Source organism: Tenrec ecaudatus, chromosome 4 (genome assembly GCF_050624435.1).
Source record: "Tenrec ecaudatus isolate mTenEca1 chromosome 4, mTenEca1.hap1, whole genome shotgun sequence".
NCBI classification, from domain to species: domain Eukaryota; kingdom Metazoa; phylum Chordata; class Mammalia; order Afrosoricida; family Tenrecidae; genus Tenrec; species Tenrec ecaudatus.
The window spans coordinates 100,115,610-100,141,611 of NC_134533.1; the positions used below are offsets into that span (position 1 = coordinate 100,115,610).

General features: G+C 37.8%; 1 protein-coding gene across 1 annotated transcript in view; it reads left to right on the forward strand.

Moving 5' to 3' along the window:
• Positions 1 to 26,002, forward strand: part of DYNC2H1 (dynein cytoplasmic 2 heavy chain 1) — a 349,851-nt gene that overhangs the window by 113,398 nt on the left and 210,451 nt on the right. The window contains exons 51-60 of the mRNA XM_075546528.1: positions 120 to 233; positions 3,819 to 3,961; positions 12,715 to 12,799; positions 14,292 to 14,446; positions 15,936 to 16,073; positions 21,246 to 21,359; positions 21,897 to 22,057; positions 22,989 to 23,112; positions 24,107 to 24,228; positions 25,411 to 25,497. Of these exons, the coding sequence (XP_075402643.1) occupies positions 120 to 233; positions 3,819 to 3,961; positions 12,715 to 12,799; positions 14,292 to 14,446; positions 15,936 to 16,073; positions 21,246 to 21,359; positions 21,897 to 22,057; positions 22,989 to 23,112; positions 24,107 to 24,228; positions 25,411 to 25,497 (1,243 nt within the window). The remainder of the gene's footprint in view (positions 1 to 119; positions 234 to 3,818; positions 3,962 to 12,714; positions 12,800 to 14,291; positions 14,447 to 15,935; positions 16,074 to 21,245; positions 21,360 to 21,896; positions 22,058 to 22,988; positions 23,113 to 24,106; positions 24,229 to 25,410; positions 25,498 to 26,002) is intronic.

Consider the following 26,002-nt stretch of genomic DNA (forward strand, 5'->3'; position numbering starts at 1 on the left):
TTGTCTGAGCCCCTAATAAAATGATTTAAAAATTTGAAAAAAATTGTGTGTATGCAAATATGTTTTATAATTAGTGTAATACAGCCGGTTTTTCAGAGAATTGTGATGTTCTTCTGTAGGTGAGGTTCCTGGACTCTATACTCTTGAAGAGTTAGAGCCTCTGCTGTTGCCTCTGAAAGATCAAGCTTCACAGGATGGCTTCTTTGGACCTGTCTTTAATTACTTCACATACAGTGAGTAAAACAGATTCATTAAGAAAATTCAAACTCTTGCTCATGTCAAAAAAATGCCGTTTAATTTCCCTTTAAAATCCCTAGATTGTGAAAGCGTCTTATTTTTTGAATATTTGAGCCAATTTATTCTTTTCTTTTTCCACTCCCAGAGCTCTTAGAAAATAATAGAACTGCATAGCAACAACATGTAGCGTTAGTTCCAACACACAATGACCCCATGTAGAATAAAAATACCACAGAAAGATGTTTAGCAAAGAGAAAGTTGAAAATGTAGTACTGATCTTTTAAATATTTAATGCCTTTGTTTCCATGTGATAATATTAGTCCCCCTCTTTTAGAGAATCATTGATCTATTTGAATTGCGCTAGACTGTAGTTTAAAGAACCTTTTATTACAGCAGTTTTATGTGCATGATAGAAATCTAAAATTGAGAAAAGTGGGTAATAAAGCAACAATCACACCATCCAGAGATTACTACATCTGCCTCCTTCATGAATGTAATCGTTTTAACACGTACGCACACAGATGCACACACACATTGTTTTGACCTTTTATTTTGACTTGGGTAATTTTCTCAGAACATCGGGTTTCTGTTCAACAATTCATAAACATACATTTTGTTTCATGAGTTGATTACAATCTCCACAATATAACAGCACTTATTTCTCTTCCTCTTATGTTTTCTGTTTTTGTTCCTCTTGCTTTCCTAAACCTCTGTACTTTGTTCTTTGGTACACGCTCCCCTTTTAATCTCAAACGGTGGATTTTTCTAAGATGTGTGTACCTCTCTAGTGTAATTCTTCTATTATTTTATTGCAAACTGAGCCCTTGCTGGGAAATTATGTTTTTAGACCTCAAGAGTGAGTAAGGTCCACAGCCTAGGGGTTTTCATCAGTCTCTATTTGACCAGTAAACCTAGTCTCTTAAATGTTTTCCAGTTTGTTCCTCATTTTTCTCCCACTATATGTAGGTCCTACTGTATATACTTGAGTATAAGCTGAGTTTTCCAGCACATTTTTTTTTTGCGTTAAAAATGCTTTTATTTATTTGTGGTTAAAAACGATATTGAAGAGCTTAAGCAGAGTAGTACATAAGCCATATAGAGCAAAGAAAAAAAAACTTATTTCATATGTAAAATTCCAGTAATATTTTCATAAATTCCTGTTAAAAATATACTTGATATTAAAGTCAGCAAAATGCTTTTCTTGGCTGACGCCTACGATTACTTTACCACTTAACCTGGTTACACAGTGATTTTTTTTTTAAGTTTTCAAATTTTTTTCTCGTTTGTGTCAGACATGACTGACAACCAGTTTATTCTTAAAAGATAAATGAAGTCAGCGATTACATATAAGTAGCATCTTGTGGAAAACGCTCAAACTCAACTTAAAATGCTTCTTTAAATGTAGAAATCTATTGTTCCACAAGGAATTGTTTACATAAAACTACAGGTTGGCTACGGCAGAAATACACTAAACTACATCCAGCCTTGAGGATAGAAGAATCCCTGAACAGAAATACACAGCCTAGTTATAACACACCAGATAGAGGCTATTTTCTTACTTTTAAAAGTACTCCTGGCGTGAAGAAAGCCAGACTTTCCCATAGTTGGTTTACTAGGCAATTACACATAAAAGTTATAAATGTAGTTAACATATTATGATAATGGATTACAGTTAAATTCAATACGACAAACACCTATTTATAAGATAGCAGCCCTCGTTTTGGATTTCCTTTATGACGATCGATATATATGCGGTTTCAATAATACAGAACACGCGCTTGATACATTTGGTACAAAGTATAAACACTCAGCACAGATTGGCACAATACATGCAATATGAGAACTTATAACTCATTTCTAGCCAGCAATAACTGAAGAAAAAAAAAAGCCCTATATATACCCAGTCGGGTTTTCTAAGCTTCAGTGTTGAAAATGCTTCTTAAAACATTTTCGAGCCTCCGGATACGCGGAAAGCTCGTCATCTAAAGGCATGGTGGAAATGAGGCAGGATGGCAGGGCCAGTGGCAGCAGAGAACACATGGGGGATGGCGGGCAGGGGGAGCTGACCCAGGCTCATCGTGCCCATGGTTAGTGGGGACTCTTGCTGCTGTTGCCCCAGGCAGCTTAATCTGTGGGGCAGGGCTTCCCCAGGCCCCAGGGTGAGAGTGCTAGTCCCAAAGGCATTTTGGGTAGCAGGAGGGGGCAGCTGCCAGAAGCCCCAAATCGGGGAGATATCCAAAGAGGCAGGTATGGTTAGGTTCACAGCGTCTGCAGACAGCTCTTTGGACAGGCTGATCTTACCAGCACTCGCCTTGGCCAGGTCAAAACCTGGGTTGAGCTTGTGAGGTGACTGAGGCTCTTGCAGAGGCAAGTCCTCCAGCAGATTGATATTGCAAAAATCTTTCGGCTCGGTTTTGATGGACAGGTTTGCAAGCAGTGGGTATGAGGTAGAAGTGGTGGTGTTGTACTTGTGATTCTGGAGGGCCGGGGGAGGGGAGCTGGGAGGTGCTGAGGGGAGGAGAGGGGGGAGGGGCTCCGGCATGGGTTGCACAGGTTGGGGGATGGCCTCAGGAGGACTGTGGGTGTGGCTGTGTACCTCAGCTGGCAAGCTACTTGCAAGCCCGTTCTGCATGGGCACCCCTATCGGGAAGGGAGACAGCGGGGCAGCCTTCCGGTGGAACGGCGGCGGCGGCGGCGGCGGCGGCGGCGAGATGGTGTGGAAGGTGGCCAGGTCTCTGTTCTGCAGCCTCTCTTTCATCAGCTCTTGGGAGTGCGTCTTCTTGGTGTGTCGGGTGAGGTGGTCTTTGCGCCCGAATCTCTGGGCACAGAACTGGCACAGGAAGTCCTTGCAACCTGTGTGGACCACCAGATGGCGCCGCACATCTTTCCGGGTGTAGAAGCACCGCTCGCAGTGGTCGCATTGGTGCTTCTTCTCCTTGGCTCCAGTGGAGGGCTTCTCCTCGGCGTGGGCTTTGAGGTGGTCGAGAAGCACCTCCGTGCTCCTTATCCAGCACATTTTTGATGCAGTTTTTGTGGTAACGTTGGGTGCCTGGGCGGATATGTGGGTTGGCTTATACTCGAGTATATATGGTAATATGATCCCTTTCTGAACAGTTGGTAGTGGTAGCTGGATACCATCTAATTCTTTCAATCATAGGATCATGGAGGGTGATGTTCTCATGGTTCATTAGTACATCGGAATACATGCTTCCATTTATCTTCTATTTCCTTTATGGCTCTAGATTTGCAGAGACCTATAGTTGCACTTTGATGACCCAGTCGCTACTCATCAAAGTAGAATGTAGGGCATAGTCTTTGGGCACTGTTTTGCCAGTTAACTTTGTTGTCCCTGAGACCATGGTCTTCAGCCTGTTGACTTATTATCTCAAGATGACAAACACGTGCATTTCTAACAAAAATGAGAACTGTACCATGATACTAGTGTAGCTTGCATTTTTAAAGGTAGACCATTTTTATCAATTCATTTAGGAAAATATAATTGTGTGAAGCAGATTATATGAATGTCCCCAATCTGACTGCATTATTGTAATTTTACATAATCATAATTTTTTTAAATTTAGGAGTTCAGCAAAACTTGCATATTGTCTTGATAATGGATTCTGCAAATTTGAACTTCATTATCAACTGTGAGAGTAATCCAGCTTTGCATAAAAAATGCCAGGTGTTGTGGATGGAAGGTTGGTCAGATGCCAGCATGAAGAAAGTAAGTTTAAAGTTTAAATAAACCCGAAGCCAAAACAAACCTACCACAGTTAAGTTTATTCCAACACAGAGAAAACTTACATAGAGTTTCTGAAATTGTAACTCTTTCCTGGATCAGATCGCGTCATCTTTTTTCCCACAGAGGGGCTGCTTTGAACCACTGGCCTTGCAGTGAATAGCCCAGTGCCTAGAACTGAAAAATATGAAGTCATTTTAATTTTGAAGTTACTGAATTTTTAAAACTTTTCTTTTGTATTTATTACATTGCTAACTTAATTGTGGAAGTGTACAACTCTTGGATATGTATGTTTGAAAACATTTTTAGTTTATTCTCACTTTTTTATGGCTAGATTAATTAGAAGTAGAATTTTAGGTTGAGGATTGTATCTTTAACTTAAAAATACTGAGATATTTGCATACTTAAAATTTTATGTTTGTAATTAATGAGCTTATAGGCTAGCTTATAATAAAATATAGCAAGAATTTTAATAATTCTTAAATTTAAAAAAATCCTTCTTTAAAAAACGTTTCCTTCTTTGGAAGTTGGATTAGTTTAAGGTATAAACTCGTATCACTACTGGAAGCCTCTTTTGCTGTTTTTAATAAATGCTATTTTTGACATTGTCTTTTGAAATTCATATCAGCTCTTCATTTTCTTATGTTTTATAATATCAGTACAGACTTATGCTTATAATGGTTTGGTGGAAGGAGTTCAGTAGAATTAAGGATAATGAAGAAAGTTTCATAGGTGAGAACTGATTTTGTGTTAGATTTCAGTGACTAGAAAAGGAGAGAAAAGTTGTTCTAGGCTGAGAAGGCCACATGAGCAGGAGGTAAATATTAAAGAATGAGTACTTATTAGGTGTTTACTACACACCACTGTTTTATAGAGCAGAGAGCAAAACAGAGAACATTTCCTGTCTTTATGGAATTTTCATTTTTGTGGGGATTCTAAGAGAAAAGATTTCCAGATGAGGATCCTGAAAAGAGCATGTCTGATAATTCCGAGGGTCAGCGAGTGGCCAGTGCCCTTGGCACCAGGGGATTATGGAAGGTAGAGGTGGAGGTGGGTGTGGTCTCAAGGGAACTAAAAGGAGATCAGCTGGGCCGACTAGGAAACGATAGTCACTTCTTTCCTGACTACCGGTAGGCATTTTTCAAGAGTGTAACTTTGCCTGTGGGCCTATTGCCTTTGAGATTATCGAGGAACGGTTTTCTAATTTTTTTTTGTGGTGTTGCTTCTGGTTTCTGGGATGAAAACAGACTATAAATAGAAGCATTTCCATGGCTGCTGTGATAATTCAGGTGAGAGAAAGGAAAGTTTGGTACGAGTTGTAGTGCTAGAGGTGATGAAAACTGGTTGATTAATTCTGGGTATGTTTTATAGTAGCAAAATTAGAATTTTTCTTGTTAACAAAATGGATAAGATGTAAGACAAGTTCAGGTGTGTCCAGGATACATACAGGTAAGTGTTTTGGATAGAAGAATCACTGACGGAAAGGGGAAAACCACGAGAAAGGCAGTTTAGAGGAGAGGATGGGTCTTTCGGTTTTTGATGTGTTAACTGTATTATACAGCCAAATTCAGAGTTTGAGAAGGCATTTGGATATATGAGTCTGGAGTTTAGGGAAAATGCGAGGTGTATGGATAAAAGTTTGGGAATTATCAGAGCACAGATAGTATTTGAAACTTAAGAATTGATTGTATTGAATGAATGAGTGAGTGAATGAGAGAAGAAATCCAAAGACAGAACTCTGAGGCACTTCAGCATTGAGAAGTTGGGGCGATGAATAAGCCTAATCAGCAAAGGACACTGAGAGGAGGCTGAGAAGGTGCTCTCGAGCTACGGGAGGAAGTTCAGGGGGTGTGATGCGTGTGAGCACGAGAGTATATTTCAGAGGAAGAAGTGTGACAAATGAGAGTAGACCAGCAGTTGATGATAGCTTTTAGTAACATGAAAGCTGCTGGTGGCTTTGCATTGGTAATGAAAAAGCCTCTCAGGAGAACGTTTTATAAAGGATGAGACGCAAGGATTGTTGACAGTGAGTATGGATAAATTTTATTACAAAGAAGAAGAGAGAAATGAGTACAGCTGGAGGAAGTGAGGGTTAAAAAAAGCTCTTCTGTTTCTTTAAGATGAGGCAAACTATATCGTGTTAATATGCTATTAGGGATGATTTGGTAGGAAGCAAGATACATTTGATGCAAGAAAGATGGAAACTGGTAGAGCAATATTGGAGTTGTGGACAGTGACTGGGTCTACTGTGCAGAAGTAGAAGTTTTAAGCATTGGTTTCTCTAGGAGTACCAAGGAGTCATCAATAATTCAGAGAAGAAAGCAAAATCTGCTTAGGCACAGATTCAATAGGTGATGTGCAGAAGTTTTGAGCACTGATTGCTTCTATTTTTATTAAGTGGCATGGGAAATAAGGTTATCTATCATTGGAGAGAAAAGGCCTGAGAGGAACTTCAGAAATTTAATGAGATGCAAGAAGATATGCAAAATAGCATGTTAGGAAAATGAAATGTATTAAACATTCACTTGATCATGAATTTCAGCTGCGGTCAATCAACATAGTTGTGTGTTTATCCCCAGCCGCATGTGAATTCAGAGATACAGGCTTGGAGCAAATGAGACTTTGGATTGAACCAGGAAGGGCTTGCCATGAGAGTGTGATAAAGCAATGAGGGCCATAGGAGTTCAGGAGATTTACAGGAATGCAGTTATTATGCAGTAACATGGAATTTAAGTTGGTCAGGAGGTAAATTGCGGAGAATTAATGGATTGTGCATATTTTGTGGAACCTGAAGCTTCTTTGTGATGGGGCAGGAGTGAGCTGGGAAGATAGAATGGTGTGGAGAAGGAGGCTTGAGTGTGAGATTATGGGAGGGAAGTTTTATTGTTAATGACAAGGTCCCATGGCAAGGTCTCAGTATATGAGAGGGGTTCACAGAACAGAGAAGTCAGGTTGTTAGAGAAATAAATCTGTAGCTACTTTTGGAATAAAGAATTGAGTGGGTTTGCTTTAAGGAAGATCGAGATTATTATGTTTTGATAGTAGGAGAAAGTGACGTTTTTGGAGGATGATGTTAAACGAGCATTAGGTGCAAGAGGACAATGCACTACCTGGTGACCCAGTGATTCATGCCCTTGATATCAGTTGGTATTCTTAGATAATAGAGAGTTCAAGTGATTAGAGCACAGGGTCTGCAGTCCATTGTAGTGGGACATAGAGTTAAAAGCTAAGACAGTGAAAAATGAGGGAAACTTTTAGATGTCATGTTGAGGACGTCACATCTTATTTAGTAAGCAAGTACGAGCAATTGAAGGGTATGGATGGAGTTGATATGATTCTACTTTTTGATATGATAATACATTTAAAATGATAATAAAGCAAAATTAATAGTATTAATTTATATATTTTTACAATGTATCACTTGCTGAGTGATAATTTTGTCTCCAGAGATTAAAAACAGGACAGGGCAATGTCAGTGACTCTAGGAAGGAAAACTTTACAAATAAAGAATTTTTTTAGCGACAGACTTTGGAAAGTGTGTTCCCAAAGAAACTAATTTCCATTGATTTAAAATCATATATAGATAGAAGATTAGTGTCTCATCAGAATCAGGAAGATGGATGAAAGTGGTTAAAAACAAACATTGCTTCACAACACAACATCCATCACTCTTTGGCTAAAGAACCAGGACACTTTTCAACTCTTAGTGCAAGACCCTTTTGTTTTAGCCCTTCACTTTAGTCTTTGCAGATATTTGGAAAATGATTTTTTGACCAAATTACATAACTTACTTGTGTTTTTACTTACTCTTAATGTCTTCTGTTTCAAGGGCAGGAAGCTGAAACTGTTGGATTCATTTTAAAGCTTTAGAGGGCTACTAGCTTAAATTTTTATAAGAAATTAAGGTCTTTGGTATATTTTAAAGTAATATTTTTAGAAAGTTTTATGTTATCTAATGCAAATTATATCTTTATGAAATTTTGTTTTACTGTAATATTGGTAAAACAACCATTTCCAGGCAATAGATTTTAGAAGTCTTAATTATAAAATCTGGTTTTATTCATATTTAAATAGTTCTCATTTTAAAAAGTAAACTTTTTTTTATATTTCCATATACCTGGAAGTCACTTTATTTTCATGATGCTTTGTAAAACATCTTTTTATATGACTTTTCAGAGACATTTGTGATTATTTTATGATTACTTCAAAATAGTGATTTCTTTCATTTTCATATAGGTTCTCTATTTACGTGCCTGTCCTTTGTTAGTTTGTCATGCTGCGTGGCTTTCAGGTTGCTGTGATGCTGGAAGTGTTGTGCATGAGAATTTCAAATGCCATTTGGGTCACATGGTGGACAGATTTCAATAGAACTTCCAGATTAGAAGGAAGGAATCGGTGATCCTATTCTTCAAAAATTGGGCAGGGAATACTCTTAGGAATAACGTTAGCACATTACCTGATACCATGCCAGAAGATGAACCCCTTACCTTGGATAAACCAAACCCAACTCACTGACCTCAGTTTCTGTTGACGCATAGTGCCCCTGTAGGACAGGGTAGAACGCTCTGCCCCTGCAGGTTTCAGAGACTGTAATTCTTTATGGGAATAAAAGCCCAGTTGTTCTCCCATCAATTTGGAAGGTGCTCAAAATATGCCCGTGGGAAGCTTCCTCCTTCGAGTTGACTTTGATGTTATAGCTGGAGTAGAGCTTGGAGGATGTTTACTTGCTGATGTGGCGTGGCTCTCCATGAGAAGACAAAGCTCAACACCTCATTAATAATCTGAATGTTGGATGAACGGAGATAAATTAGAAGTCAACAAAAGAATTGAAATTAAATTCCATTGACTTCCAATTTGTCTCGATCCATTTTTATGACCTTCAATTCTTTTATTATAAAAGCAATAAAAATGAATGCAAAAATGTTATTTAGAGTATATAAATTTTACAGCTAACCACATACTAAAGGCTTATGAGGATAAGAACAAAAGCGGGTTTCAGAGCCACTAAAGGATGTGCTTCTCCAGAATGAAGATTAAATACATGGATGGTAGGGAATTAAGCAAAAAAGGACATCCACACAAAAGGGAAGTTTTAAATAGTGAGAAGCAAAGTATGCAGCTTGGGCCACCCATAAATAATGTGTGTGTGGTGGGTGATAGAAATACAAGCACAGTACTAACCAACAAAAATCGTGATAATATATATTGGGAAACATTTATATCAACAACAAAATAGATTCTTGCATTCTTAGCAATGAAGCCAACAGAAAATGTTACAAATTATTAGTAATAAAGTCAAGAAGTAAAAAAAAAAAAGAAATGGAGGGCATAAAACCAATATCCTAGGCATTAGTGAGCTGAAATAGACTGGCATCATCTATTTTAAATTGGAAAATTATATAGTCAACTATGCCAAGAAAGACACATTGAAGATGCAAATCTAGTGTGGCGTTCATTATCAAAAGGAACATTTGAAGATCCATCCTGAAGAACAACACTGTTAGGGATAGAATACTATCCATATACCTGCATTGAAGACCAGCCAATACAACTGCTATTCAGATTTTAGTCATCAGCCACTAATACCAAAGATGAGAAGATTAAAAATTTTTCCCTACTTTTATCATCTGAAATATGATTTAACCAAGGTACATGAATAATTACTGGTGATGTGAAATTTGGAAAAATAGAAGCCTCTTTAGTAGAGAAAACATGGCATTGTTGATAGAAATTACTTGAAATATTACAATAGAATTTAGCAAGCTCAAAGACTTATTCATTGCAAATACCTCTGCGCCCCAATATAAAGAGTGAACAAGTCTGCAAGAGCCCAAGTCTGACCTGGAGTCTGTCCCTCCCGAAGTTATAGACATTTCAAGAAGACTGAAGACCTAGCAAGTTGTGGGATGGCACACATGAAGAAAGCAAAAGGTTAGCAGAAAGACAAGAAAGACAGAAAAGCCTAAAATGTATATCGGAAGAGACTCTGAAACTTGCTTTTGAATGTGCAGCAACTAAAACTATGGAAGAAACGATAAGGTAAAATACCTGAATGTTTGAAGATTACATAGGGTGGCTTGAGAAGACAAAGTAAAGCACAATAAAACCAGAATTGGGAAGCCAAAATGCATCAGCACCCGCAACATATTTCAAACGGAAAGAACTGAAGAGAAAATTCAGACATTGAGTTTCAATATTGAAGGATTTCGTGGCATTAGAAGAAGACTATAAAATACAGTCACTTTACCAAAAACAGGGTTTTGAAGGTGTCGTGGTGACCTGTTGGGCTGTGAGTTGCATGGTCAGCAGGTCAACATCACTAGCAGCTCTGCGGGAGAAAGACTGGGAGCTTTCTACTCCTGTAAACGGTTACAGTCTCAGAAACCCTCAGGGGGTAGCTCTGACTCAGCATGAACGCAGTGGCATTGAGTTTGGTTTTTGGTTGCCAAAAATAATTGGTTTGGCACCGAGCCATTTCAGAAGGTAGCAAATGATTAAGAACTAATAATAATGAAGGGATAAATCCAAACTATTGGAAGCTGTGGTGGAAAACAGCCTCCAGGAATCGATGGCATGTCATCAGAAAGGTTTCAGCAAATAAATACAGTGTTAGAGGTGCGTGTTCATCTACGCCAAGAAAGTTCAAAGACAGGTACCTAGCCCAGTGGCTGCAAGAGATCCAGTTTGGGGCCCTTCCAAAGAAAGATGATCCACTGAAACTTAACTGCCATCAAGTCAGTTCTGACTGTAGCAGCTACAGAGCAGAGTAGAACTTCCCCATTTGGGTGCCGAAGTCTGTAAACCTCTACAGGAGGGGAGTCTCATCTATTTCTCATGGAGCAGCTGGTGCGTTTGAACTGTTGACCTTGCGGTAAACAGACCAATTCCACTTCCACAGTCCATTATGCCATCAGGCTCTGAGGTGACCCCACAGAATGCTGAAATTATTGAAAAATATCATTAATATGTCACATAAGTAAACATAATTTGAAGTACTATTTCAGCAGTAAACCACCAAGGAACTGCCAGAATTTCAAGCCTGATTTAGAAGATGATCTAGAACTAGGGATCTCTTTGATGATGCTACAGCTGGATGGATCTTGGTTGAAGGAGGATAAAGATTATTCCTGTGTTTCCTTGACTATCTTAAAGGTATTCAGCTGCTTGTGTGATAACAAAATACCCATGGCGTTGTGAATAAAGGCAGTTTCAGAACACGTAATTGTGATCCTGAGGAACTTATACACAGACCCAGAGGCATTCACCCAAACAACAAGAGGATGCTACAATGTTTACAGTTAGGAAAAGTTTGTGTCGGGATTATTCCCATCACTCTGCTGACTCAGTATGCACACTGAACAAATAATCTGAGAAGCTGAATCACCTCAGGATTGGAGAGAAATATCAGTCGCAGCTAGAATGATGCAGATGACACAATATTGCCTGCTGAAATGGAATAGGACTTGAAGCACTTATTTATATCGATCAAAATGGATAAGTTTGTTAGGATTATACTTCAATATAAAGAAAATCAAAATCATTGCAACTTGAAAAATAAACACCATCCTAATGAACAGAGAAAAGATTGAAGTTGTCAAGCGTTCAGTTTTACTTGGATCCACAATCTAAAGGTATGAAAGCAGCAGTCAAGAAATGAAGTGAAATATTGTGTGAGACACGTCTGCAGAAGGCTTCCTTCAAGTGTGAGGAATCAAACACAGAGCTTTGAGAACTACCGTGCACCCGACTCAAGTCATGACATTTTGAGTCGCCTCATCAGTATGTGAAAGTAGACAAATGAATTAGGAAGACCAAATAAAAATCGATGCCTTTGAACTATGGTGCTGATGAAGAACATTGAATATGCCATTGACTGTCAGAAGAATAAGAAGTCACAGTGGTGCTGTCAGGTACACACTGGACTGCCAAGCACAAGGTCAGCAGTTCAAATCCACCAGCAACTTTGTGAGAAAAGCACGAGGCAATCTGTTTCCTGAAAGATTTACAGCCTGGGAATTCCTACAAAAGGTGGCTATGAATTAGAATTGACACAGCGCCAGTGGGTTGGGTTTGGTTTCTTTGCTAGAGGAGTAAGCAAATCTTACATCGAGAAAGAACGGAATTCTTTCTTAGAGGCAATGATGGAGAATTTATGTGTCTTTCTTTTGATATAATACCAGAAAGAATCAATTCCTGGAGAAGGACAGTCATGCTTGGGCAAGTAAAGGGTAAGCTGACAAAAATGGGAAGCTCTTCAGTGAGATGGTAGCTGCTACAATGGGCTGAAACTAACAGCAATTGCGAGCATAGCAAAGGGGCGGGCAGTGTTTCGTTCTGTGGTACGTAATAGGGTCTCCATGACTTGGAACCAGCTGGAGGGCACCCAGCCCCACTGCCAGCAGCAGTCCCTCACAGACTGGAAAACGATGGGTTAGTTACTGATGGCCCTTGACTGCATGGCCACAGACTTTGAATCACCTCCGAACTGGCTCTTTGGGGCTTTGCCTCAGGTAGCCTTGATTTGCAGTCAAATAATGGATGATATGTCATCGTATTGTCTAGCAAACATCTTGTAATGATTTACATGTGTATTTTTTCTGTTGTTCTACAAAGGGTTCTAGAAGAAAAAGTTTAGTTGATATAATTTCTTTCACTATGAAGGTCTTATTTTCACCTCCAATACTGGCTTTATGTAACTCTTTTGTATCGATACGTGACTTATGCTCTTCATGTTTTAGATACCGGAAATGTTACTCAGTAAATCTGAAGGAGAAGAAAATTTTAGTGAGAAGAGACGGAAAGAAGAAAGGAAAAAAAGTTCAGGTAGTATTTGAGGGGTTTATTTGATTTTTATTTGTGAAATAACAGCATTTTTCTAATATTATGATTAATTTGGACTATGGTAAATGTAACCATTTTAGATTTCTCCTGATGGTAAAAGTTAAAGCTCTTTTTAAAATAATGTTTATGTCATTTCATATAGATCTAACAAAAACTATCATTTTAATTTTAGTAATAAAATACTTTTTTTCTTACCTTAGTTATATGACAGATCTGCTTATTTTGCTGAAATCGGCTTATCGCCAAGGGTTTCGTTTTAGTTATAACTTCTGCAGTTCTGTGTCTCCCTTTGTCAGACTGAAGGGGATCAGCATTCTTTGCTTTGATAACATTTGAGTCTTGATTCAATGGCAGTGTGTTTGATTTGGGTTTGGGAAGAAAATTTCTAAATGGGAGGTCTTAGAGGAAATGAATATTGCCTCGATATAGAGAGAGCATGGGGAAAGTTTTCTGGCCAGAAGGATTCACGTTGAAGGGTTTGGAGAAGTGAAATAGACATTTTCACGGAATCATAAAAGCCTGGCACATAGGACATATAAATAATAGACAATAAGACTAAAGAGTAAAAGATAGATAGGATTAGATATTGAAGATTCTTCCATGTAATAATACTAAGGAATTGGAATCATGTGGGCAATTTGGCTTTATTGAGATATTTTAAATAGGAAATTAATGAAAGATTTCTTTTAGAAAAAGAAAGTCCTGATCCTTCCTTCTCCTCCCCCCCCCCCCGAATTAATATAAAATAGACTTTTATAGGGAGAAAGCAAAGGCAATTAGACCACTTTAGAAGTTTATTGTTATAATCTAAGAAAGGCATGATGAAGAGCTGAACCAAGTAAGAGGCATTCAGAATATGGTAAAAAGGAGGAGAGCAAGCACTGGCTCTGGGATGTTAGGACGCAATGGAAAGGGCCTGTGATCATGCAGTGGCTGTGACCCATGAGGAGTTGTCGTCAGCGATGTTTCTGAAGTCTGACTTGGAAACCATTGGGGGTTATTCTAATCACTGGACTAGACAATACAGAAACACATTTTCATGAATATTTTGAAACCGTTGTGAATTTATTCTTAATTTCTTGACTTCTGAAGTTCTGTTTCTCCCTTTGTCAGATGGAAGGGGATATGCATTCTTTGCTTTGATATCATTTTTCCATTCACATAGCTTTAAGTGAACATTCTTTTACATTATGTGTGCTTTGTGTTTCTAACTAATTTATGGAGACCAGTAGATTTATCTTTCCTGAACTAATGAACATGTTCAGGAGGAATATATAAATAGTGAAAAGATGAGACCCCTGAAATGAAAGAATACCGATTTCATAATGAAAATGAGAGTTATATGTAGTTATCTAGGAATGCCTGTGTATTTTTAAGCAAATATTATGTATCTTGAATTAAATTAAAGTTAAAATTATTTTCTCTAATTCTTAATGTGTCATGTACGTATTAAGTCATATTTTTCTCATTTCAGTGGACCCTGAATTTTTAAAATCATTTTTACTAATACACGAGTCTTGCAAAGCATACGGTGCTACTCCAAGCCGGTACATGACGTTTTTACACGTTTACTCTGCCATTAGCAGCAGCAAGAAGAGGGAATTATTAAAAAGACAAAGTCATTTGCAGGTACAATATTGGTCACCTTTACTTTTTGTCTCTCTATTGTAAGAAAGGATCATACTGATTTTAATGACTTGGTGTCTGTGGCATATATTTATGGTGTTAAATGTTTTGGAAGAAACTTTACTTGCCTGTATTGTCCACTGGATTATATTAAATTGTTTATTTTTGGTCGGCGATATTTCTTTTCTGTAGTGAATGGTGTTTATGATGCTGCCATTACAGTCTGTTTCACTTGAATACAATTTTAGAAATTCATAAATATCGAACAATTATTCCTAATTAAAAAATACTATGCAAGACTATATTTTGTAATAGGTCTAAAATTGAAGTTACATCTTATATAGTAAGGAGCCCTGGTAGCCTAATGGGTTACACAGCGGGCTGCCAACCACAGGGTCAGCAGTTCAAACCCACTGCTGCTCCAGAGGAGACCGACGAGCCTTTCTGCTCTCACAGACACTTAGAGTCTGGGAGACAGGAACCGTTCTAATGTGCCCGGTGGGGCTGCTCGGAGTTGAATCCACTCCCTGGCAGAGGGGCACAACGATCTTATCTGTGTCGGTCCCCTTACTGCATGCCAAAGGGCGCTCTTTGGGGACTTCTCTCAGTACAGAGCTTAAACTTAACCGTGGCGCTGGCATGCTAGCCTTAGACCTTGTCAGAGAGCGTTTGCATCCCAAACTCCTCTCCCTTTTTCTCTTCTCTTAAGATTCATAATTATTGAAATAGTTTCTTTATTTTTTTTCTTAATCGTACATTTAGCCACGAACGACATGCTATTGGAATTCATTTCCTCATTTAGTTCTCTGTGATGCTTTGCATCAGTGGTAATTACATATGGGTCACTTTCCATTTTTGCTATAATTATCTTCTCAAATATTCTGGTCTTCAGTTGACAGAAATCCAGCTCGTATTAAAGAAAGACAATGTTTTCATGCCCGTTCCTTGCACCTGCTTCATGACTGTCAGTGGGCTTGGGCACGATAATGGTCAAGCCGGTGCCCAATGCCTACTCAAATAGCAGATGGGGCATTTTGAATGATAGTCCTTCCAGCTATATAGATGGTGATTTCTTAAAAAGGTGGATGCTGGACACACAAAACTAAGTCATGTCCATCAGAAAAAAGAATGGCCCTGCCATCCCATTTGCCAGTCACTGATATTTAAATAAATGGGAAGGATTGCTGCCTTTTTCCTAACTTTGTATTTTTTATTCTGTCTACCATGTTTGGGCTAGCAGCCATACTTTCTTTGATCTCTGTGTTTAGACCTGTCCAACTTAACTGAGGTGCTTTAGAATTTGTTTTTCTTTAAAATCTCTATGGACTCCCTTACCTTATTTTAATAGGTACACAGTTCAATAGCTCAGTATGACTAGCAATGCAAACTTAAATTCACATGCAGTGTTTTGCATGCATACATGTAAGCTTTTACTTGATAATTTTGTAAAAGAGTAAAAAGTACATTGCCAATGAACATTTTATTGACATAGGCCGGTGTATCTAAGTTAAATGAAGCTAAAGCTCTTGTGGATGAACTGAACCGAAAAGCTGGAGAACAAAGCGTGTTGCTTAAAACCAAGCAAGATGAAGCGGATGCTGCCCTTCAGGAGATCACGGTATCCATGCAGGTAATGCTGAGAGTAAACACTAACATGCCAACAATAGGAAGCCCTTCTAGGTTTGATTGCTAGTCAGTGGGAACAGTGACATTTTTACTTAGGTGGATTTGAAAAATCTTGTTTATATGCAATGGGTCAGACTGACGTGTGCTTGAGCTTTCTGGAAAAGTTTAGTATTTTTCCACAGAATCCTCAATTCACCACATGCTAACTAGAAAAACTTGTTATATTTCAAATGTCTATGTATCTGATTTCGTGTACTTTCTCCCAGTTAAGCTGGCATAGCACTAAAAATTTTACCCTTAGGCTTAAAGAGTTTTTTGACTTTAATAGTCCCTAGATCTACAAAATGTCTGCATTCATTCAGTTTTAGACTTTCATGATATGTTACATTTTGGTTATATATATTCTTTTTGAAATTACCTTTTTTTTTGTTGTTGAGCCTTTTTAAAGAGATTTCTGTGAGCTTGCTCAGTGTACAAGTGCTCTTGTATGCCCTCATGATCTCTCAATATGTTTTTGTTCCATACCTTGCTTTTTACTGCAAGGGAAACCTATAATAATATAAAGATTTGAACAGACCCTTCACTAAGGAAGGTTTATGAAGGGCTTATAAAGACATGGAATGATGCTTCAACATCATTAGTCCTCGCGGCAATGTCACATAAAATCCAAGTGAGATACTTCTACATACGTATCCACTTGAATGAGTAAAATTAAGAGAAAACACCAAGTCAGATGTTCGCAAGGGTGTCTACCATCTGGAAAATGTATACATTATTGTAAGAAATGCAAAATTCTGCCTCAATTTTCTAGAACAGTTTGGTAGCTTTTTATAAGGTAAGATATGTGTTTAACATAGGATCCAACAATTGCACTTTTAAGTGTTCTTAGGCAAGAAAAAATGAAGCCATCAATCTGTGATGAACCTGAGAGGTGTTAATACTAAGTGAAAAGAGACAAACACAAATGTCTGCATACTGTCTGACTGCCTCTAGGTAAAATGATAGAACTGCTTAAGGGGTCGCAGCAGGAATAAGATGACTGTGTCCTGGGTCTGGGGTGGATGTAAATTATTGACTGAAAGAGGTCATGAGAGAGCTTTCTAAGGAGATGGAAATGCTCTATACATTAATTAGCATAATAATTTAGCAGAAAAATGCATTTTTAAAAAACTCCTAAATCTGTAAATTTAAAACAAATGCCATTGTTTTCAGTTTCAATTCTAGCGAATTTCAATGACTCTCATTAGAAAAACTTAACAGGAAATTGTAAGGTATTTTTGGTCCTCTTTTTTCCCTGCTGATCTGGTCACATGGTATTGTGGCAGGGGTTTTTCTCTCTCATCCAGGTGCCACAAACTGTCTTTTATGTCCTTTCTGGTCAACAGATATGTCTTTACGGAAAACTCTCCAGGTTTCTGCCTCAGAAGGCCTGATCTGAGTAGTTAAATAAACGGACTGAGCTGTGTAAGGGGAAAAGAGGGCAAAGGAAGGAGTCTCGCTGTTTAATAAGTAGATTTAAAAATTTTTGCCTTTAAGATGAGACCTCATTCTAGTGTATGCGTGGTAATCCCAAATCCCGAGATGGTTTACTTTCCCCGAAGAATAACCTCTGTCCCTGGATCCTGCTGGGGGGAAGAGGATGATACGACTTTATGGGCACTCACCTGGATGCATGCTTCCATCCTGTCCCCATGTTTTACCCTTATTTTTCTTCCTTATCAATGTAGTATTTAAAAAAGTCAATTACCATATGTCCTTGAGTATAAGAAGACCCAAATATCAGCTGAGGCTCCTAATTTTGCCACAAAAACTGCCTTAAAATGTGCTGAAAAAGTTAGCTTATGCACGAGTATATATGGTAGGTTTTTCTTCCTCATCAATATAGGTACCTGGTATTTCAAATTTCATAGCCTTACTAGACATTCTGTGTGGCAATTGTTTGGGTCTTTTTGGCCTCCCCTCTTGTAGAAAATTAGACTTTAGTTTTTTTTCTGCTGAATTACCTTGTGTTTAAGCACTTTCCATTTTCCAAAGTGCATTGATCTCTGTCGTGTACCATGAGGTATCTTATTCTGCTTATTGTTGTGTTTATGAATTTTAAGCCCCTTTATCAGTTTAGAGAAATTTTATTAGGTAGTATGTATAAACGTGTGTATTTATACTTCATTATTGAACAAGTTAACATTGAATACATGCTCAGCTTTTCCTCCAGCTGTTACGAAAGCAGCCCTCTCCCTCCATCCTTCCATCTTATTTTTCATTCTCATCTATTTTTAACTGATCCCTATATTTAAATATTATTTTATTTCTACTGGATGTTTCACTTTTGACATACCTTTTTATTTCTCTGTATTTGAAAGATGAAGCCTTAGCCTTTATTCTATGCTCACTCTGCCCCACAGTACAAACATACTCTTTGCATATGCCCACTAATGAGTATGCAGCTGAGCCACGCAGTAAATTATTATTACTAGTTTTTTGTTTGCATTTTTTCTGACTATTTTATCAAGACTTCAAAGAGTATTGCTATTAATTTTCATCCACCTGAAGTGTTCTGCTGTCATCTTGACTGGTGGACTTCTTGGTCTGATTCACAGATGTCTTTCTGAGGTTTCTCTCTTACCATCCAAAGCACTCCCTATACCTCACCTCTTTGTTCGGTTTTCTGAATTTTAACTGTCATATTTTCTTCTTTCTTAATTTATACCCTTGTTTCAGTAGAACCCATCCTGAAATGCTTTCTGAGAAAGGATGCAGGAGAAATAAACTTTTGAGACTGACATGTGTGAACATTTGTCCTGTCTCTTGATTGTTTGGTCATGGAACTAGTGGTGTAGGTTGGAATACATTTTCTTCAAGACCTTGAAAACATTGTTCTATTTTCTTCTAGCTTCCTTTGTTATAATTAAGAAAATCAAAGTCATTTAAATGACTGATCATGTTTAAGAAACTTGTTTGTGTGTGTGACTTTCTTTTATCCTTTTTTCCTCTCTTGAAATCTTTCATATATGCTTTTTAGTGCTGTGAGAATTATGATGCTCTGTCGTGGTTTGAAAGGAGCCCTGATAGCGCGCCGGTTCAGCACTTGACTGTTAACTGAACGACTGGGAGGAGAGACAGTGGAGTTAGCCTAGAACAGCTTCCAGGGCAGTTCAGCTCTACCTCTTAGAGTGGCTGTCAGTCAAAATGGATTTGATTTAGGTCTGTTTTTATCTGCCGTATGGGAAACCGTGGCAAATAAAACATCAGAAATGCAAATATAATTTGTATGCCATCTAACTTTAGCATGCTTTTCTCCTGAAGTCAAAAGGTAACCAATTATTATTATGGTTAAAACAAGTTTGTCAAAAACGTTTATCTTCAAAAACAACTCGAAATGTGAGAAAGGTAAAGAGCTATATTAAAGATAGCAATGTTAATAGCTGCCTGCTTGAAAAAGGGAAATAGTGAGCACCGAGTGCCTGTTACTGCAGGCTGTAGTTGGGATTAGGTCCTGTCAGGTCAGTTCCCTAGCAACCCTCTGCACAGCGGAAGCCAACCCTGCCCTGTGTGGTCTGGCGCCTGCTCACAATTGTTGTCGTGCTGGAGCCCCTTGTTGCAGCCTCTGTGGCTGCCCATCTACTTCACAGAGTGTGAAGTCCTTCTCCAGGTACTGGTCTCTCCCGACAGTATATCCACAGAGTGTATGACACTGTCACCACCTTGTCTCCAAAGAGCACGTGGGCTGAGCTTCTTCCCAGAAAGCGTTGTGCTTCGGGCCCTCCATGATACCTTCAGTGTTCTGGGCCAGCACCAGCAGTCCTTACTCGGCGCCCGACTTTGACGTGTCTTTGAGGCAATTGAAAATGCTATGTCTTGGGTCAGGCTCTCCTTATTCCTCAAAGTAACAACCTTGCTTTTCAGTACTCTAATGTCTTGTGCAGCAGGCTCGTGTGCATCAACCTTGTACACTGATAAGGCACAGGTACGCTACTGCCTATTTTTCTGACTGTTCTGAAAAGAAGTGTTTCTAACTCTGTAGCTAATTAGATTTCCTTGCAGAGGTCCAAAAGAGGAAGAATTGTTTATCTGATAATAACAATTCTAATAAGCTATTAAAAAGCAGACATTTCTGTTTGGTAGAGAAAATACCAAACTGCCCTATTCTAAAGCTTGGTGCTTTGTGTATTAAACATCAGAAAATTATAAATGAAGTAATGTAAGCACTCAAAAATAGAAATAGCTTCCAGTGGGCAGTGCAGGCTCATAAAGGGAGGGGCGTATGGGCTTGCCCTTAATGGAAGGTTTTGCTGTGTGGAGGTAGACTAGCTATTCCATTGAGGCGTTAAAGCAGAGATACAAGGACAGGAATGCTTTAGAATGTAGAATAGTCCAAGTGAGCTAAATGTGTAAGGCACCTGCATGTGCAATGCCGTCTAAGGAAAAGCTGGTTGATTTTGTGATCCTCAGTGTTGGTTCTAGTGGTGTTTTCAAACATTTACAACCTGGTTTTATTCAGATCGAGTACATCAACATTTCCAGTAGCACTCCAGGCATCAGCATTTAAGAAACCCTCCTTGAATGATTGCTCTGTGGGGTTAATATTGATAACCATTGTCGTAAGGGTTCCCGAAAGTTTTCATAAGAAGTTTTACCTTTTTATTGTAAATTGTAACAAATAAGGCAACTAAAAACTTTCCTAACATGCCAGCATTTTTATACATGTTGCAATCAATTTTGAGTTTTGTATTCTTGAACAGAGATCATATGATGCGAGTATACAACTTAGTATTCTTTGAATCTTTACTCATTTCCCCCAAATATTTTCAATTATATTATTAATGTACCATAAATTTCAATTAATATTTTGTATGCTAATTGAAAATTCACTCTTTAAAATCTAAAAATATATTAGTGTCATTTATATTAGTTAAATTATAGGATATACATTTTTAGTTCCTTCATTAATAAGATTGATATAATATTAACAGTGACTTCTGGGGTTGTTATAAATATTTAATGTGTATTATTACTGTCATTTAAAATATGTATTTCTGCCTTTTTAATGCAATATAATTGGTTTGATAATCAGGAAGAGATTAAATGTAATTTTGAAATAGGTTATGTGTTTAGTGTAATGCTTTTAAATATTTAGCATATTAAAGTTGATTACAACACTATTTAAATATTCCTGTAGGATGCTAGTGAACAAAAGACAGAACTGGAAAGGCTAAAGCACAAAATAGCAGAAGAAGTTGTTAAAATTGAAGAAAGGAAAAATAAAATTGATGATGAGCTAAAGGAAGTACAGGTAAGTGAATGGAAAGCAACGTGGGGAGCGGTTTCATCTCGGTTACGCGCAGTCTTGGTGGTTCAGGTTATTTTCTGATGGGACGATCGGAATGTGGCATCACCCTTAATACTAAATTAAAAAGAGATGCTGGAAGGAGAGTGAGCCAGGAACAATAAGCCTGTTCACCGATGCTTGTTGAAAATAATCTTCACTTTCCTTGAACCAGATGTACGGGAGAAATACGTTTATGATAGATTAAGACAAGCTTTTAAATTCTCCAGACTTGACTAAACCAATACTAGATTATAATTTTCTTTATTCCTCAAAGAGCCTCTTGAAAATGGCAAATTGTGTGAAACAAAAGAAATTTTCCTTGTTCTGTGTAAACTCGCATGTCTTGTGCTTTTGTCTTTTCAAACATTGTGATCCTTTAAGAGAAAGGATCTTCATAGAAATAGTTATTTTGAAGATTCTGAGGATCAATATTAGAGCATTTGCACTGCATTAAATGTTTTTAGTAACATAAAAGCAAAAAATATCCTTTTCCTCTTCTAGCCTCTAGTTAATGAAGCCAAACTAGCAGTTGGGAACATTAAGCCAGAGTCTCTTTCAGAAATCCGCTCACTACGGATGCCACCCGACGTAATCAGAGACATTCTAGAAGGCGTCTTAAGGCTAATGGGCATCTTTGACACATCTTGGGTGAGCATGAAGAGGTGAGTTTTTGAATTTCTGAAAAGCATGTTATTTCAGCAGTGAAATATGTGTTCTGTTATCATTTTAAAAATATTTCTTTTATTGTTTCTCACAGTGAATTTCATCTAGGAGTCTAATACATTTTGCATTGAAATTTCAAGATTCATTTTTCATGATACCTTTTCATAAAAGATACTGCTTTCAAAGCCCCCCAAAGGAAAAAAGGAATGTCTGTGAATGCCTCGATACATTTCTTCATGGATGTGGTCTTTACGTAATACACAGCACTGTGATTTCGCTGTAATTTATGAAGGGAGAAAATGCAGTCACTGTTTCAGAAATTCCTGTCCTCTTGACCAAGAGAGTGAAGCATACATAAATAATACAAGAAAGACATAAGAGGGTGGAGACATGACTGAGAAATACATATATATATAAATCTATGCACGTTTAAGTTTCACATTTTATTAGTGGTGCTATAGTTTGAATGGATATTAAATTCCATTTTAGGGCCTAGTTGATGGTGAAGAGTTCTTTTCACGTGTAGAGGTTTGTGGAGGATTAAAGATGAGAGAGCACTTTTTTCTTGCATAGATTTCTAGATATGAAAGTACTGGAGGCATTGGCATATCCTCTTGCACATACTCAGTAGTATCCAATAGTTCACCAGAAGGACTATGGATAGATTAATAGACTTGTACTTCTGTAATTTCATTTTTTGACCCAGTTTTCTCACAGAAAATTAGAAAAACGATTGCTCATCTTTCGTGTTTGTACTTGTTGGATTTTTTGTTGAAGTGGGAAGAGCATGTAAAATAGCAGTTTACCTTTTTCAGTACTCTTCTTCTAGCTAATGGAATAAGGTGCTGCATGCATCATTTTGTTAAGTTGGTTTTCCCCCCAAATCACAACTTTATTTCCTTCATTTGAAATCATATGTTTTAATTTTAGTTTCCTTGCAAAAAGAGGTGTGAGAGAAGACATTGCAACTTTTGATGCACGGAATATTCCAAAGGAAATAAGAGAGAGTGTTGAAGAACTTCTTTTTAAAAACAAGGGGTCTTTTGATCCAAAGGTAACCTTAACAGTATGCCAAGAATATGCTTTTTTCATAATATATTATAACCTTATTAAATTATGATGACAATCAGCTAAAATATAAAAAACTGCATAGGAACGGGAACTAAAGGTATTAAAGCTGTGAAGGATTAACCCTACCAAATAAGGTAAATTAGAACCGAGGAAACATGGAGCGAGAGTTACATGAAATGCTCTCGCTGCCATGCACTTAATGCCAACTCATAGTGGCCCTATAGGCTAGGATAGGATAGGACTGTCCTTGTCTGTTTCCGAGACGGTAACTCTTGAAGGGAGTAGAACTCCCTTTATTTCTCCCCTGGCTAGTCGAACTGTTGGCCTTGCACATCACATCCCATCACATAACCACTACACCACCAGGGCCCCTCCTTTTCGTCTCTCAGTGTTTGCCAGTAGGGCGAGTGAGAGCCTCGCCTACCATTTCTTTACTTCCAACTTGCCTGGAACTCATCCGGTGTATGTTACTATGGCAACACATACAGAGATCTGTGTTGGGACAGTTGTATCTGGACTTTCAGCAAACATTTCAATCTCATTCATCTAGTAATTTTTAGGTGTCTTATTTCAAATGCACAAACGTCCTCTTGACCATCAGTAGCACTGGTTTTTAAAATTGCTTTTATCTGTTAAATGTGTGTCCGTATCTGGATGAGAAATAATTGATGCCTGAACATTGTTGATGACATAGCTATTTATCATAAACATAACTAATAGAGTAATTACTTATGTCAATAAAATGTCATTGTACTAATAGTTTTATGTGGTCCAAAAGTATTCATTTAAAAACAAGTAGAGTTTAGGTATATTTTTCTTAATGAAAATAGCAGTTCACTTTATTTTAGCTGTAAACCTGAAACTTTATTATTTGGCATAAGATATTAAACCAGTGCTTAATTAACATGTGTTAAGATTTACTTGATATTAATTTGAAATTAATTTCAATGCTGAATAACTTACCATGGGTTTTTCAGAACGCTAAGCGTGCCAGTATCGCAGCTGCTCCGTTGGCGGCTTGGGTTAAAGCCAATGTCCAGTATTCCCATGTCTTGGAACGGATTCAGCCTTTGGAAACCGAGCAGGCAGGACTGGAACTGTAAGTGAAGACACACCGTTGGGTAATGGAAGCTCCAAGTGTGGCCTGGACTGCAGGTGTCCCTGCAGGCATTGGGCGTGGACTGATGACGGGCTGGTGCATCCTCAGCATCCGTGTCTGCAGGGTTTTGTGGGGCAGGGAGAGGGGGTCAGGCATTGCCTCGGTTCCGGTGTATGTTCTCCTGGAGTATAGGTGGAGGTGGTCAGGGATAGATTTGTGTTATAAGTCCAACTTCCAATGTTTTGGACTGTGATAAGTGGTTATCTTGAGGTCAGACTGTTGGTATTTTAAACTATCAAATAATTCTCTGTATTTAGATCTTTCATTGCTTTTAAAGGTACGCCCACGGCATCCACATTGCCTGAACATTTGGGGATCTAATTCTTTTTGGAAGGCGCCCTGGTGGCTTAGTGGTCACTAGCTGGGCTGCTATCTCCCAGGTCAGCAGTTTGAAACCACTAGGCACTCTACTAGAAAAAGATGGGGAGTAGGGTCATGGAAACAACTCAGGGACAGTTCTGCCCTGATTTGGGTGGCTATGAGTCCGAATAGACCTGATAGCAGTGTGCAGAAGAGTAGTAGCATCTTTTTGGCCTTTCTCCCAGTGGATATTTAGCTCTTGGTCCTTTGCAGTTGCTGCAGAAGGATGTGGTGAGATGCAACCGTAAAGATGCTCACCCTCAGAGCCTTATGGGGGCACTTCTGCTCTGATCGACACGGTTGCTGGGAGTCACATTTAACTCAGTAGCATGGCTCTGGAATTTAGGTTTTAAAAAAATGTATATTTAATGCTTGTCACATTTCAAAATTTTATTGGCATTCCTTTTCTTGTGCATGTGCATTTATCTCCTTTATTCCTTTGTTTTCAATTTAGTTGCTTTTAGAAGAACAGGAAATAAATGAATATGTTTATCTTGCTTATCCCATAATCTGTATTTATGAGAGTATTTTTAAAATCTAGACTCCTAGAAGTAGTACATTTATGTTCAAGGACATAATTTTAATACTAGCATTGGTTTTCACATCAAATTATAACCAAAGGTATTATAAGTACTGAATTACAGTTTTCCTTGTTATGTCTTTCTTAGGAAACTTGCATATTGAATATTAAGGTTCTGTTGCTACCTTTTGGTTGATATCTAAAATATAATAAAATGATTATAAAATTGATTTATATTTTAGAAATCTGAAGAAAACTGAAGATAGAAAAAGGAAACTAGAGGAGCTTCTTAATTCAGTTGGTCAAAAAGTATCAGAACTCAAAGAAAAGTAAGTTATGTTTTCAAATATATTTGGAAACACATACCTTAACTGATTTCTCATTTTAAAAAAGTAAGTTATGACCACTATTTCTGTTTCTTTTTGTTGTCTATTATTTTGATATGGACAAAAGTAGAGAATAAGACAAAAAGGAATCCCCATTAAAAAAATTGGAGAGAACAAAATTCTTGATGTCTCTCCTTATATATTGTACTATTAAGTAATTGTGTATGAATATACATAAACCTTGAATATACAATAGACCTTGAACAATATAGATCTGCCGCATATGGGTCCATTTATATGCAGAGTTCATTAAACCAACAAACACAAAACATAGTATGATGTTAATTATCTCCATGTGAACAGTCCCTTGCTCCCATAAATTGCTTATTGCAGTATAAAAGATCTCATAGTTCTTGAGTGTTTTCCAGTGTCCTTAGTGTAAAATATTGCGGTATACAGATTACTATAAGCCTTGAATATTACCATGAGACTCATACAATGTCACTCA